Source organism: Helianthus annuus, chromosome 1 (assembly GCF_002127325.2).
Source record: "Helianthus annuus cultivar XRQ/B chromosome 1, HanXRQr2.0-SUNRISE, whole genome shotgun sequence".
In the NCBI taxonomy this organism is placed as follows: domain Eukaryota; kingdom Viridiplantae; phylum Streptophyta; class Magnoliopsida; order Asterales; family Asteraceae; genus Helianthus; species Helianthus annuus.
The window spans coordinates 35,048,189-35,064,683 of record NC_035433.2 but is presented as its reverse complement, the minus strand read 5'-3'; the positions used below and the strand labels follow the sequence as shown (position 1 = coordinate 35,064,683).

General features: G+C 40.9%; 1 protein-coding gene across 2 annotated transcripts; it reads left to right on the top strand.

Moving 5' to 3' along the window:
• The first annotated feature begins 6,269 nt into the window (after positions 1–6,269).
• LOC110945049 (inositol transporter 4) lies at positions 6,270–14,488 on the top strand. 2 transcript variants are annotated; one of them, XM_035990411.1, is made up of 7 exons: positions 6,270–6,435; positions 9,953–10,105; positions 10,210–10,280; positions 10,814–11,149; positions 11,223–11,330; positions 12,099–12,710; positions 13,868–14,488. In XM_035990411.1, the coding sequence occupies exons 2-7, from the start codon at positions 9,973–9,975 to the stop codon at positions 14,339–14,341; spliced, it is 1,734 nt and encodes a 577-aa protein (XP_035846304.1). In that variant the 5' UTR covers positions 6,270–6,435; positions 9,953–9,972; the 3' UTR covers positions 14,342–14,488. The 2 variants fall into 2 exon arrangements, with proteins under 2 accessions (XP_035846304.1, XP_022042381.1); XM_022186689.2 differs by lacking the exon at positions 6,270–6,435 and adding an exon at positions 9,144–9,359 and having other exon boundaries at positions 13,868–14,477.
• Positions 14,489–16,495: the final 2,007 nt, after the last annotated feature.

Sequence of the window (16,495 nt, the reverse complement as noted above, 5' to 3'; positions counted from 1 at the left end):
TCCTTCCAAGCCTACCCTTCATTCCTTTAATAACGCTTTGGTTGGCTCTCTCCACCAACCCGTTACTCTGGGCGTGGGTAACAGAAGTAAACACTTGTTGAATCCGCATCTGTTCGCACCATGGTTTGAAGGGTCTTCCAGCAAACTGGACCCCGTTGTCACTCACCAACTCCTTCGGAACCCCATATCTACATACAATGTTATCCAGCACGAACCTTCTCATTTGGTCTCCAGTAATCTTTGCCAGGGGCTTCGCTTCAATCCACTTAGTGAAGTAATCAATGGCTACCACAACGTATTTGACTCCTCCCGGACCCTACGGGAAAGGCCCGATTATGTCGATGGCCCATTTCTGGAATGGCCACGATGTTGAGACTGGTACCATGGGGTGTTTGTGTCGATGGGTCATCGGTGCATGCACTTGGCAGTTGTCACACTTCTTGATTTCTTCAGATGCCGTTTCGTACATTCGTGACCAATAAAACCCTGCATTCATTGCCTTCCTCACTATTGTTCTTGGTCCCGAGTGCATTCTGCAAATCCCCTCGTGCATCTCCCTAACCACATATTCGGCTTCTTCCATGTCAATGCATTTTAGGGACGGGCCCAGATATGACCTTCGATACAGCTCCCCTTCGATCAGTTCATACTGTAGGGCCCTGACTCTTATCTTTCGGGCCGCCCATTCCCCCTCGGGTAGAATTCCATCCCGAAGGAATCTGGTGATTGGGGTCATCCATGTTTCTTGAGGGCCTTCGACCGTGGCAACTTCTGCTGTGTTAAGGGAGGAGGACGTCAAGACCTCCACTTTGACTTCTTTCGCGAGATGGTCGAATGCTACCGAGGCTAATTTGCTAAGTGCATCGGATTTCCTGTTCCTTCCACGAGGGATGTACTCCAGTTTGAAAGTTTTGAATGCCTTAGCCGTCTCTTTAACTCTCTCCACGTATCGAGCCATGGTGCTATCCTTGGCTTCATATTCTCCTTGGTACTGTTTTACTACCAACTGTGAATCGGTGCTAGCCTCCACGTGTTTCGCTTTCATCTTATGTGCCAGCCTCATCCCTGCTAAGAGGGCCTCATATTCCACGGTATTGTTGGTGTTCTCGAAATCCAGTCTTACAGCATATGTCAGCTCGACCTCCTCGGGGCTCACCAGCGTGATACCTGCACCGCTTCCTTCCTCACTGGATGCTCCATCAGTGAACAACTTCCACACAGCCTCGTCTTCCCTTTTTCTCTCTTCCTCCTCCAAGGCCTCCCATTTTAGTAGCTCCCTTTCTTCATCCTCAGGGACTTCTGCTAGGAAATCGGCCAGTATCTGCCCCTTCATGGCTGTTCTGGGCTTAAACTCCAGAGAGTGTTCTCCTAACTCTACACCCATTTAGCCAATCGTCCCGACAGCTCCGGTTTTTTAAGCACTTTCTAAAGGGGTTGATCGATCATTAAGGTGACCTTATGCCCTTGGAAATACCTCCTGAGCCTCCGGGACGCAAAGACCAGAGCCAACGCGAGTTTCTCTAGAGGCATGTATCGTTCCTCAGGCCCCTTAAGTGTTCTGCTGATGAAATATATGGGGATCTGTTTCCCCTCCCGCTCCACCATCATGATCGCACTTATGGTCGTTTTCGAGGCGGATAGGTAAAGGAGCAACGGGTCCCTAGGAACCGGGGTGGCCAATGTTGGGAGCTTACAGATGTAGGTTTTCATTTCTTGAAAGGCAGCCTCGGCCTCAGCGGTCCAGTTGAATTTGTTGGTCTGGAGGCAGTCTTTCAATACTTTCATGAAGAGAAGGGTTTTGTCAGCCACCTTTGATAAAAAGCGGTTTAATGCTATCAGCCTCCCGTTCAGCTGCTGGATGTCTTTCAGGGACCTGGGGGAACGCATTTCGGCTACGGCCTGTGTTTTCTCCGGGTTTGCTTTGATTCCTCCTTTGGTTACCACCACTCCCAGAAAATTCCCCTCCTCTACCCCGAAACAGCATTTCCCAGGGTTCAGCTTCATGTTCACATCCTGCATGGTGTTGAGAGTCTCGGCTATGTCGTCTATCATGGCTGTTTCTGTCAAGCTTTTGATGACAATGTCGTCAACGTATACCTCTAAGTTCCTTCCCCGCTGCTCCCTAAACAAGGTGTTCATGAACCTCTGATATGTTGCCCCCGCGTTCTTGAGGCCGAAGGGCATCTTGGTATAGCAAAACGTCCCCTCATCTGTGATGAAAGCAGTTTTCTCCTCGTCTTCTATCGACATCTGGATTTGGTGGTACCCCTTGTAGGCATCCAGGAAGCATTTCAGGGGGTACTGGGACAAAGAGTCCACCTGGGTGTCTATTTCCGGAAGGGGATAACAGCCCTTAGGACATGCTTTGTTTAGGTCTTGGAAATCGATGCACATCCTCCACCCCCCGTCTTTCTTCTGAACCATGACTGGGTTGGCAACCCAGGATGGGTATTTAACCTCTCTGACTATCCCGCTCTGAGCAGCTTTCGAGTTTCTTCACAAGCAGCCCTTCTCTTGTTAGGTCCCATACTCCGCTTCTTTTGTTTTACTGGCTTCGCCCATGTGAAGGTGTTAAGCCGGTGTTCTGTTAGACTCCTAGGGATTCCTGTCATGTCTCCATGTTGAAACGCAAACACATCTATGTTATGGAGGAGCAGCTCCTTTAGGGCACTCTTGCATTTGTCACTCAAGTGACTTCCCACCTTCACTGTCTGTTCTGGGAACCTTTCACTGAGAACCCATTCTTCCACCTTCTTTTTCGGGGATTTCCCTGGTTCTTCCCCTTTGGATACGGAAGAAACTACCTCGTAGGCAGACTTAACCCATGCAAGACCCTTGGGTGTTTGAAATACCAAAGCCCCGTGGGGGGTGGATGCTTGTGCCTGCCGATCTCCAATTCCGGGTCTCCCTAGGATTGCATTGTACTTAGAGGGTGCCCTGACTACTGTAAAGGTTAAATTTATCGTTCGGACCCGATCCCCCACGCCAACTGTGAACGGGAGCCTGATCTTCCCCAGGGGATGTGACACACTGTTGTTGAATCCCACCAGTGGGATGGAATCTTCCTCCAACCTATCTCTTATATCCCTGTCAAACCTAAGGAAGCAGTGTTCGTATATTACCTCAGCGCCTGATCCTCCATCCACATGTATTCGGGACACCTTGTGTCCAGCTATTACGGCTGAGATATTCAACGGGAGTCGTTGCACCTCACTTTCTTCCAAGTAGGGCATGAGGATGGGAGCTTTCATGCAGTTCGGGGAGCCTAGGATTCTGGCCTTTACACTTCGGGTGACATCAAACTCATTTCTCCTTCTGATCATATCAACATCTGCCCTCCCTGGCTCCCTTGCATCTCTTCCCTTGCGATCCCCTCCCCCCTCCTTGATTTCCTTGACCAAATGAGCCAGTCTCCCCGTTTTTACCGCATTCTCTATTTCCCTTTTGAGATACATGCAGTCATCGGTTTTGTGCCCGAAACCTTTGTGAAACTCACAGTATTCGTTTGGTTGTGCCTTTGGTCCTGGTTTTATGGGGGGTGGCCTTGGGAAAGAATTCTTTACCCTCTCTGTGGCTAGAATCTCACATGGAGTCTTAGTGAGAGGGGTGAAGTTATCGGGGTAAGGAGGGGGACCTCTCCCTCGGGGTCTATAGGGGGAGTACGAGGTCCTTGCCTTGTCATGCAACATTCTATCAAAGGCAGGTTTTCGGGAATAGGGTGTACCTTTATCAGGGGGCCTTGCAGCCGGAGCAACTCTACGAGGCGTAGCATCCGTCTCCTTTGCTTTGTTGACTGTATCTTTCCCCCGGACAAAGGCCCTGACCCTGTCCATAAGATTGTCGAAGGAGGGTGGAAATTCCTCTCCCAGCTTTTCACACAACTGTGCATGTTTCAGCCCATTTATGAAACTACTAATCTTCATGACCTCCGGAACGTCCTTGATGTTCATGCTCTCCTTAACAAACCTCTCCATGTATTGGTCTATTCGCTCATTATCCCTTTGTCTGATGTGAAGGATTTCGTTCGGATTTTTCACCACCTTCCTTTGCTGGCCAAAGTTCCTGAGGAATTTCTCGCTCAGTTCTTCATAGCTGTCTATACTCCCCGGGGGAAGACTATCAAACCAAAGCCGGGCTCCCTCCGTTAGGGTTTGTACGAACATGTGGCACCAAACTGGCATGGGCCACCTTCCTAGTTGCCCCGCTCCCCGGAAGGCATGCAGGTGATCCTCTGGGTCTCTCGTCCCATCATAGCGATCAAAGCCAGGGGGCAGCTTTGTCTTGGGAGGCATAGGTGCCTCTGAGATTCTCCTTGTAAACTTTGAGACCTCGGCTAAGTCCCTTGGCAGGTATGGTTGGTCCAAACCACCGTCACCAAAGTTGTCCTTCTCTTTCTCTTTCTCCTTGGGTTTCTGGCCTGTGATTAGATCTTCCCTTTCTTCGGAGGACATCTGCCTCAGGGCAGACATGAACGTTTCCAGTTGGTCACCACTGTTGTTCTTATTCTGAAGGTTTGTTCCTTCCTGGTTGGAGGGTGTGTCAAAAGAAAGCCTGGCCCTGAGGCTGTCGAGCTTTTCTTGTCTCTTTAGATCTTCAAGATACTTAGTTAACTTTTCCCTGTGCATGGCTACGAAGTCAGGAGTGATGTGCCCCGTTTCTCCTGGATTTTCCACTTGGTTCTCGTTACCTTCTTCATGAGTAATATCCTCTACGGTGACCTTATCCAAATCGTTCTGTGCCGTCTGAGTGACACGTGAGTTATGTGGAGTTGCCATGTTGTTTTTTGCAGGATAGGTTGCTCTCTGGACGTCGAGTATTGGTGTGGGAACACCGGGCAAGCTGATGTCCCATGGATGGCGCCAATGTCGAATACCCAACCTCCGGCTGACGTTAGCTGGATCTTCGGTGACGTCAAGAGCTTCTGTCCTTGTTTGCTACAAAAGAATAAACCGTTAGCCTCGCCACGGGGGACCTCGGGGGGGGGGGATCCGTGACCAAGCTCCGGCGTGAGAGTAAGTAAACTTGCCGGGAAGTAGAAAGAGTATCTTCCGATGAGAATATTCACCGGAAGGATCCTTCTTTGGTGTGAATCTATTTAATGAATGTGTGTAGTAAATGTGAGGAATGTTGGTCTGGATTTAATAAGGGAGGAGTTAATGAGGGATAGTAAATGTGAGAGTGCCGGAGATCATACCTGCCTTAGCCCTTTTTCCTCCTTTCTTATATAATAGCAAACCCTTATCTTATCGAGGACTTCCCCACATGTTATCCGACGGTTTCTGGAGATTCTCGGGAAGGTCAGACACGTGTCTGACCCCCAATGGTGGATATCCGTCTCCATTAATGTTCTGCCGGATAAGTACAGTGATTTAGACCGGATACTCTTCTTATCAAGCATTTAATGAGCCTGCTTCTCTTAGCTGTTTCCCGCTCATTGCAAACGAAGGAGAAACCTTAGTGAACAAGGTTATTTTGTCTGGTGGGCTTTTAAGTAGTTGGGCTCCCAAAGGAAAAGACCCAAAACGGGTAAAGTGGGCTTCCCCACTAGCCCGTCCTCATATGTTAACTAACATGTTTGGATTAATTTGTTATCTTACAGTCAATCTTTTAATTTTAATTAAGGTGTGCTTCATAATATATCATGAAAAAACTAAAAAAGAAGAGCATCGCGTTATAAATTATTCATCCCTCTATATCCTGCTGTAACGCGTGAGGAACTCCACTAGCAATTAAAAAAAGGGCAACACTACTATAAAAAAATAAAAAAAACACATAAATATATCGATCCAATGTGTTCAAATAAAAAGTTCAAAAACATGTAATTTTGTGCTTTACTTATACTTGATGATGAATATTTTAGAGATTACATATATATCGATCCAATGCGTTCAAATAAAAAGTTCAAAATTTGTTGAATGCTCATTATTAAATTACTTGTATAACAAAACTATTATATAGGTCAAAGATGTGTATATATCTTGTCACTTTTATAAATTTTGATAAGAGAAATAGGTCAAGTAAAATATAACTTTGAGTTTTTTTTTTTTTCAAAATAAAAAGCATTATCAGGAAAGTAATAGTAGATTTGGTGAATATTGGTTGTTGATTTTACTTTGAATGTCTATTATCAGTAATTTACCTAATTTACCCCATGACGTGCACATCGCGATACACGTGTTACCTTCTTGGTTTGACCTACACAACTTCAAGTCACGTATCGTACTTATCTATTTAGACTGATTCTTTATCTTTTACCTTACCATCATCTTTAGCCCTGATCTTCTTCGGCTTATCAAGAGACAAAGATGAGAGAGAGATGTCGGGAACCCATAACTTTGATCTCCTTCCTTCGTTAAGATTGCTGCCTTTGATTAGCGTTTTCTAGCAACGATTTCTACCGAAGTAGTATGAATCAGAGTTAACACACTTCCGTCAGTAAGTTATAACCCTACAACCGTCACTGTCACCGTTAACATTAATATTTTTTTTCTATTTTGGCATTTTTGACATATTTTTTTATTTACTTATGTATAGATGACATATAACATATATATAACTATGTAATCTTGACAAAAAAGTTTAAGTGCTCACATTTATGTTAGGAGATCGTTCAGTACATAATTAATCATAAATACATAGCTTGATAAGTAAAGAAGTACAAAACCCATATAAGATCGTGGGGTGTGGTGGGGCGGAGGTTTAGGGCAAGAGTTGACACGTGGAGTTCGAGCTCCGTCGCAGGTGAGTGACGTGTCCGTGGGGTATGACGGGGCGTGACTAGCCCGCATGGCTTGGCAGATTTATTAAAATAGAAATAAAAAAAACAAAAATTAAAAATTACATACAACATTTAAAAAAAAGCCTAAAATTTTATTAAATTCCTAAAAATTACAAAATTCTACAAAAAAAAGGATTACAAAATAAAAAAAACCTAAAACGTTAGGTAGATTTCGAAAAGGGCAAGCTTGTCGAACGGCTTCCGCTCCTTGCCCCGGAACTCGATGTTGGCCACCGCCACCCGGTCTTCGTGACTTATCTCACCGCCCGGGACGCTGTCGTAGTAGGCTTTAAAACGATCGAGCTTCAGTCGTAGCTCGCTCCATTTGTGTTGGCACGCGTTTAAATTGTGCAGGTCGTTTCCCATGTTATGCCGGTAGCTAGCAAAAGCTTCCGGCCAGTAACGGGTCTCACCGGGTTGGCGGCCCTTCATTGCGTCAATGACGCTCGTGACAAGAGCTAGCTCTTCCTCGTGTGTCCAAGAGGCCATCGATCAAGTGTGTGTGGGTAGCGGGTTCGATCAAGTGTGTTTGGGTTGGGGTAGCGGTGGACAGCCGGTGGGGTTAGGGGTTATATATATAGCGATGTGGACAGTTGGGTGGGTGGGTGAACCGCTTGGCTTGGCCAAACGGTTATAATTTGAATTGTAAATGTAGCCCGCTATGACCTAACCAACAAGCGAATAGAAGCCGGCCACGTAGGACCGCTAGGCATGCCTAACGCCCGGTCTTAAACTCCCGCCCCTTGGACCACGCCCAAACCCAAGCCCACCCGGGGGGATGGCTTGGGCGTTTTCAGCCAACCCACGCCCCAACCCCGCTCCATACCCCATAGTCTAAACATAGTAGCTATTGGTTAAAGTGTGACACATTTAAGTCATATACAAAAACCAGATAATCCCGATTATCCGAAACTATATATTCATTTACCCGAAACATTTGAAAACTTGCAACTTTCATTTTCATTTTCCTTTTACTATTATTAAGGACACCGCCCCCTCGAAGCCGACTTGGATATTGGCGGTTTCTCTAGCAAGGACACCGCCCCCTCGAAGCCGCAAAAAACTTTGGCGAATGCACTTTTTAGCAAAATCGCTCAAAGCCTGGGAGAAGCTTTTGATTTGTCACCCCGCCAGAAGGCGGTGTTTGAGTGTCTGAAGGCTCCCCATGCTCAGGAATTTTTGACCGTTATCCCGATTGAGGGGTTAGGACAATGCATGTCGGCAGTAGAATATAGAACCATTCTCAAATACCGGCTAATGATCCCTATGTACCCAGAAGATGAAACCTGCCCGATATGTCGTAAAGCTTGTATGGATAAATATGGGGAGCATGCAGTTCACTGTAAAGAGCTCCCTGGGTTTAAATATCGGCATGACTGGGTGCGAGATGTTTTGGGGGACATCTTAAGAAGAGCTGGGATTTCTGCTAAGAAAGAGGCCCCTGTGAATTTCCTCACGGACCCTATGGAAGGGAGATCTACTTTGCGACCAGCGGATCTGCTCGTCTTTAGCTGGGCTGGGGGGAAACATGCTTGTGTAGACCTCACGGGGGTTTCCCCTTTGGTTGGTTTAAGGGAAAACGGGTTTGTAGCTGGACTAGCAGCAAGAAAGGCAGAATCAAAGAAAGTGGATAAGCACGCTAAAGCTTGCGCAGAGAACCAACATGTCTTTACCCCTTTTGCCTTTGATACTTTTGGCTCCCTAGCGCCAGAAGCCATCAACTTCTTGACGAGGGTTCAACGGGTTATCCACAGCAATTGTTCGACCCCAAGGGGGCAGGGGTTTGTGTTTGGGAGGTTGGGGTTTGCAATTCAGAAAGGGTTGGCGGCGTAACTTGTTGCCCGTCTACCTTCTGTTTTGATGTAACTTAACAAGTTTTCTGATTATATTAGCTAATATTATAATCTTATTTTAAATGAAAAAAAAATTATTAAGTGATTTTTAATTTCAGTAGCCTCAGTATATATTTGGATAACATTATTTTTAATATATGTTACGAAATATTAAATTTTCTTTGAGATTAATATTATAATTTATTTACATCTTAAATATTTTAATGGTGATGATAATATGTATGTTATTTATTATAATTTAATATATTGTATGCATTTTAAAAATATAAAATTACAAAGGAAAGTAAAAAATATACATGAAAATCAAAACGAACTTCTTTTACCAAACTATCAGGAATACCCGATGCTTGCAGGTATGCCGATACACGATGGATAAATACCCAAAAGGTAACAAGCCACATATGAGAGTCTCATAATGAGACATCATTTTACATATGGGCATGAGAGCAAGGGTTAGATCTAACAATAATTAGAAGTTAAAGGACGTGAAGTAGAACTTGACATCGGAGTCTGTCAGCATATAGTAACAATACATTGCAGAACATTTAAAGCAAGCAAAATCAAAACAAGTGTTATCCAACTCCTACGATTCAACTAATTTATATGCTATAAATTTTGATGGCTCAATATCATCCATCATTCATCAGTGGGCCATAACTAGATCACTGTTCTATAATCACCAGAGAGAATCAAAAGAGAAGCAAAAAAAAAATCAAAAACCCAATTAGGTAATTTGATCTTTCAGCTCATACATTGATCATTGTACTGCTATTCTTCTTCAATTTTGAAATCATCAAAAACATTGAAGATTTTAAATCTGTTTATTCTGTTTTTTGGACGATTTTGTTCTATGTTCGTCTTGCATGCAAATGCATTGGCGGAATCAGAACTTTTTCTTGGGGTTCATCATAAAATTCTCTTCTCTATAATCTCAACTCATAATCAGGGACGAAGCTATGAAGGGGCCGGGAGGGGCGCCCGACCCCCGAACTTTTCGCTCAATAGTGTTATGTATGTACGTTTTGTGTAGAATTTGTTAGGTTCGTTTTCGATCCCCCGGTTTTATAAAAGAAAAAATTATAGGTATTTACTTTTACGTTCAGTGGAAATTTTCAAGTTTCGCCACTGCTCATAATATTTTTGTTACAAAAGACTTATATATTTTTGTTATAAAAGACTTAGATTTTGTATATAAAAATCCAAGAAACTCTGATCAATGGAAGGTCATCAGACTCTCTTGACCCTTGGTTCTGCCCATGATTGCATGCATGTGTAATTGTTAGCAAATCTTGATATTATTTTGTTGCATTCTTACAAATAGTTTCTTGAAGAAACTGGAAAATGGAAGGAGGTGTGGTCAAGCCGAATAAAACAGAGTTTTCAGAGTGTTTTAAGACGATTTGGCGTACACCTTATATAATGTTGCTAGCATTTTCTGCTGGAATTGGAGGGCTCTTATTTGGTTATGATACTGGTGAATTTAAATTTTGTTTTTTTGTGTTCTTGATTCTTTATTTTTCTTAAATTGTTTAGTGGTTGGAATTGGATACTTGTATTTATGAACTTAATCCCATTCAGGAGTTATTTCGGGTGCCTCGCTATATATTCGAGACGATTTTAAAGATGTGGAAAGGCATACGTGGTTGCAGGTAGCTAGATCCTCGTATTCAATAAAACACGATATGAACCGGTTTGCATTATCTTAAATTTTGAGTTTTAATTTTAATAAAACACGATATTAAGGTAATATTGACCTTCTATATTTTTCCGTAATTAACCTAGTGTGTTTCATTCCACTATTCTATCACTGTTGAAAATGCTATCCACCTCGTCCAATGTAAAATATTCTATAAGTAATAAAAATGTTCTTAAAATACTCAATATTTTACAAGAAAATAGTTGTTTTTTTTAGATAAAACAATGATCAATTACATAAATCCTAATTGAGATTGGATTATTTTTAAGATGAACTTGTAAATTATGGAATTATAGGGTTAACTAATAACCCGGTTGAACCGCTCGATAGCAGTTAAACCATTTCAGAACTCAACCCAGTATGATTTAAAAACCGGCTTTTAAAACATCGCTAAAAATATAACCATTGTGGGAGACTCTTAAAACTTTATTTTAGTAGCATGTTACATCTATCACATATTAGGATAAAACCATTTTGTACTTGAAGGAAACTATCGTTAGCACGGCAGTAGCAGGAGCTATTGTTGGTGCAGCAATCGGTGGATGGATGAATGATAGATTTGGGAGGAAAAAGTCAATATTATGTGCTGACTTTTTGTTCTGTCTTGGTTCATTAACCATGGCTCTAGCTCCAAACCCATGGGTCATAATTGTTGGTAGACTTTTTGTTGGTTTGGGCGTTGGACTCGTCTCCATGACATCCCCATTATACATCTCTGAAGCATCTCCGGCTCGCATAAGAGGTGCACTTGTTAGCACCAATGGTTTACTCCTTACAGGAGGACAGTTTTTATCATACCTCATCAATTTAGCATTTTCCAAGGTATGTTAACCACAGTCATGATGTTTTTTGAGACAAGTTGCTTGTTTGTTGATTGATAATAATTTTGTGTCAGACACGTGGAAATTGGCGTTGGATGCTTGGGATTGCTGGAGTTCCGCCGTTGGTGCAGTTTATCTTGATGTGTTTTCTTCCTGAGTCTCCCAGATGGTTGTATCGGCAGGTAACACGTTTTTTTTATTTCGTTACCCCTTTTTATTGAAATGTTACTCCTATGCGGAACGTCAATTTCCAAAATTTACACTGCGTCAAGGGGATGTTACCCCTTCTATCACTCTAAATCCGCCCCTGCGCGCAGGGTCAATACGGGTATAGCTGAGCTCGTCCATCCGAATACTGTTTATTAAATTTGGCATAGCGCATCAACAAAAATATAAAAGGGGAAATCTTTTAGACAATAATTTGAGACGATATTCAACACAAACTATTATATAAAGTTTTCTTTTATACAATGTAATTCAAGTCCGAGGCTTGGTTGGGGGGGGGGTGGAATGCCAATTTGTCACACGATCAAGTCCGTTAAGACGTTTTCGTCTACTACTTATGGTCCCGTAACACCAAACATAAAATGCAAGTTATACCCTTTTAAAGTTAGACCCGTTTCTAACTCATTTATTTGTCTAGTTGATTCAACTTTTAGCTAGTTCTTGGATTAACTAGGTGTCAAAACTTGCTATAAATAGCTTATTTTAATCTATCACCAAATATATATCATTACCAAAGTTATATAACTATTTGATCCAAATGATTTGTATGGATGAATGTAGACCCATTCAACTCTTTTCCCTAATTTTTAGCTATTTTGCTTTAATTTGCTCCTGATTCAACATGTTAATTATAACTAAACCGGTCTAAGTTGTCACCTCTTGAAATCTTCCAACTTGATTGCCTAATCTATGTATATATGTTAACATAACATGCCTTTGATCAGAATAAAATAATCGAGGCACGCAATATACTAGAAAAGATCTATCCATCTAACGAAGTGGGCGAAGAAATGAAAGCCTTGCAATCATCGGTTGAAACCGAAAAGGAAGCGGAAGGGTCGCTAGGAGATGGTATCTTTTCAAAGATGAAAAGTGCATGGGGCAATAAGGTTGTTAGAAGAGGACTATATGCAGGTGTCACTGTCCAAGTTGCGCAACAATTTGTTGGAATCAATACCGTCATGTACTACAGTCCCACCATTGTGCAACTCGCTGGATTCGCCTCCAATAGGACAGCATTAGCGCTATCTCTAGTTACCACGGGCCTCAACTCGTTTGGTACCATGTTAAGTATGTTGTTTGTTGATAGGTTTGGAAGGAGGAGGTTGATGCTCATCTCAATGGTTGGGATCATTACTTGCCTCGTGGTTTTATCGATCTTGTTCTTTCAGGCTTCGGTTCACGCTCCTCTTGTTGGTATTAGCGAGTCGAATCGTTTTGGGGTTAACTATACATGTTCAGATTTCAAAGGATCAACAAATCCATCATCATGGAACTGCATGACTTGCTTGAGAGCATCCCCAGGATGTGGCTTTTGTGCAAGCAACGAAAATATAGTAAGTTTTACTCCTTTTGATGTGGTTTTTGAAAGTAATTTGCATGATGTGTGTTGCAATAAATGGATCTTGATTTATTTTAAGAATTAGATAATTAGCTATTAGGGTATGAAGAATCTTAGGTAGCATGGAATTAAAATTTAATTTGAAATTTAGGTAACACAGAATGAAATGGAATCTGTATGGAATAGGAATGTAGATTTCGTTCCTTATGTTATTCTTCAATTCCAATTCATTCTTTTGATAAAACGAATAACATAAGAAATGAAATCTATATTTCAATTTCATCAAGATTCTCTTCCATTCTCTAATCGAACACTACCTTAAAGTATTTAAAAAAATAATAAATAGAGGGGTTTAATACCGCATCAATCTTAAATAAATATAAAATTTTTGTGTATACATACATACATATACACACACGTAGCGCATAAGAGATAATCAGGTGTGACACATGAGAGAGAGAGAGAGAGAGAGAGAGAGAGAGATCACATTTATAGCAATAAAAATATAAGTATTCTTGTGGATGTCACGGTATATATTTAAGGTTTGTTGTGTATAAATGAAATTTTGATAAAAATAAAAATATTGAGATAAGTTATAAATGAGTAAAATGTCAAAATCGTCATGAAGTTTTGTCAGTTTTGTTTGTTTCATCAAAAATGATTTTTCGATGCATTTGAGTCCTTTAGGTTTTTGTTTTGTTGCCAATTTCATTCTTGAGTTTAGCAAATTATTTCGGCTTTCGTCCCTTAAAATTTGGCCATCAGGAATAAAAATTACAAGACTTCAAACTTTTTGGATGAAAATCGTATCTCAAGAACGAAAGTCACAAAAGTAGTCAAACCTCAGGGACGAAACGAAAAAGACATTTTACTCATTGTAAAATTAAATTTCAAGTCACTTAAAAAAAAGGGGTTAAATATGTTTGATATTTGATATGAAAGTGATCTTGCCCTTTAAATGATCAATTAGACACTGCTAAGCATTACTCAAAAAAGTATTACTTCAACAGTTAAATATTATTTAATCAAGTTAATAATTTTTGGGTTTTCATCATAATTGCTTAAAACTATGATGATGCATTTCAAAAAGTGGGGCTGTTTAACTTGTATATATTTCCTATGTAAATGCTGATTATTCCGTAAACCAAACAGTATAATCCTGGGGCATGTTTGGCTGTTGACACCATCACCCGAAGCAGTTGTCGAGCACAACATCGTACATGGTACACCTATGGTTGCCCAAGCAAGTTCGGGATTTTCACAGTTTTACTCCTCGGGTTATACATTTTGTGTTACGCTCCTGGGATCGGGACTGTGCCTTGGATCGTGAATTCAGAGATATACCCATTAAGATATCGTGGCACTGGTGGGGGGATCGCAGCGGTTTCAAACTGGGTTTCAAATCTAGTCATAAGTGAAACATTCCTAACGTTAACCGAGACATTAGGGTCTTCTGGTACGTTTCTGCTTTTCGCAGGGTTCTCTACGGTAGGACTCGTGGCTATATTTTTTCTCGTCCCAGAAACGAAAGGGATGCACTTTGAGGAGGTTGAGAAGATGCTAGAAAAAGGATATCGACCAAGGTTATGGTGTAGTCAAGACAAGGATATGAAGTCTGCTTCTTAGGTTTATAGTCAAGTTTCCATGTCATATAATATCTTCTTAAGTTATAACTAAGTTTTATTTTAGTTTTTTGTTAATTAGTCTTTTCTTGACAAAACATTGTATGATCCAAGGTTTCAACATGTTTTTATTTTGTTTCTTCTGTTTTCTGTTATTGTCAAGAGCTGAAAATGTTTCCGTTTTGAATATAATCGAAAATAGATTCATAAGGATTGTCCGATTGATTAAAATAGAATGGGTGTGAAATATACTTAAGCTATAAGTTTCAAATGTTTTCATAAAGTAATCTAATAAGAGAATCACTGAATCAGAGTTAAATTACTTTGTTATAACCACTATTCCAAAAATATTGAAACAATATATAGGGTCAGGATTTAGGAAAAACGGTGAAAAATGTGAGAACGGTAGGAACGATTTTGGTGTTGACATGTGGCATTGATTCTAAATTAAACTAAGGGGTAATAATGTCAAAAAATCTACTCACATGAACTGGGTGTTCAAATAAAACGCCATAAAAACACCCAATTCAGAAAAACGCCATAAAAATACCCAGTTAAAAACGCCATGAAAATACCTAGTTAAAACGCCATAAAAACACCTAGTCCAGAAAAACACCATGAAAATACCTAGTCTAAAACGCCATAAAACACCCAGTTCAGAAAAACGCCATAAAAACCCAGTTCGTTTTTTTTCGAAAAGTATATCAATAATATACTCGTTGGAAAGATAAAAAAACGCTGAGTTTTATGGTGTAATTTTTTTTCGAAAAATAATCACGTATAAAAAAGTTATTGTCGTTTAAATATAAATATGATGGGGGAAAATGGATGTGATTAATATGTGCACATTTGTTTGGATCTTCCTATTTAACCCTTCCTATAGTTCCGAGGCCCCTATTATTTACAAAAACGCCACCGCATCAATCTCAGCCACAAATCACTAAGATCTTGTGGCTGAGAATCGTTCTCACACTTTGAGGCGTTTTCTCCTGATCCTGTTCCACAATATATAATCTAATCAAGAACATAACTATATAGATATGTTTTTCTCAAGATATATATGCCTTGTGACATATATAGAAACCTTAGTCATTGATGGTCAGTTCTTGAGCTGAACCAAGTCGAGTCAGTATAAGCTCGAGCGTGCCTTGATTGTAAACCAGGCTGGCTCGGCTCGGCTCAAACTGAGCATGGCTAGATTTTTAATCGAGCTAGTTCGGTTTGACTTGGTTAGCCTCGAATTTAGAAATAAAATTTGATACTTGTAACGCCCTGCTATTTCGTACTTTCTATATTTGGAAACCTTTGTTTGTAATTCTATTTTCGGAAGCCTTGTACTCTTGTAATCGTTCTTTCTTTGTAAGCGATGTAAAACCCGAGACTTGAACACAATGAAATTAGTATTTTCGTTACATTTATGTTTATTATACTTCATACATGTTCGTACGTTCAAAAAATATCATTCATACGACATTTTATTCAAACTTCGTGCTAAATATGACAAACTTGCAAACTTGTGATTCATATGCTAAATTTATACTAAATTGACACTTAAACTCGGTAAATATACATGTTTATACTCGTTTGATATTAATCTTATGAGTGGAATACATTAAATACACTTAAAAGTGGTTCTTGTACCTAAAATATCCTAACTAATACTTCAAATAACAATATTTGGAAGTTTAGGGGTGAAAAGTGACAAAACAACAAAGATTTGCGCGGCTGGGGTCCCTGGCGGCCCGCGACGGACCGCCTTGCCCTTCTTCGCGGCCCGCGATGACGTGCAGCCGTGATCAGACCTGTGCAGCTCGCTGTTTGGGCGGGTCTTTTGTGTTTGTTTGATTTTTAAACTCGAATTTATGCATTTAATGCACAACCAACACAACCCTAACCCTCCTCTATAAAACCCAAGTGCTTTCAAGCATTTTACACTTTCCAAATCATCCACAACTCTCTCAAATCAGTCCATAATCAGCTGTTAATCAGAAGTTCGAGCAGAATCATCAACCTTCACTAAAGTGAGCATAACTCACTCAATACTTAACATTTTTCATCCATTCTTTTTCCCACTTGCTTGGAACAACCTTAGGAACATTTCTAGAGGTTTTCCATGGAAAACCAAGCTCTAGAATGTCACCAAAAAGGCTCCAAAGTG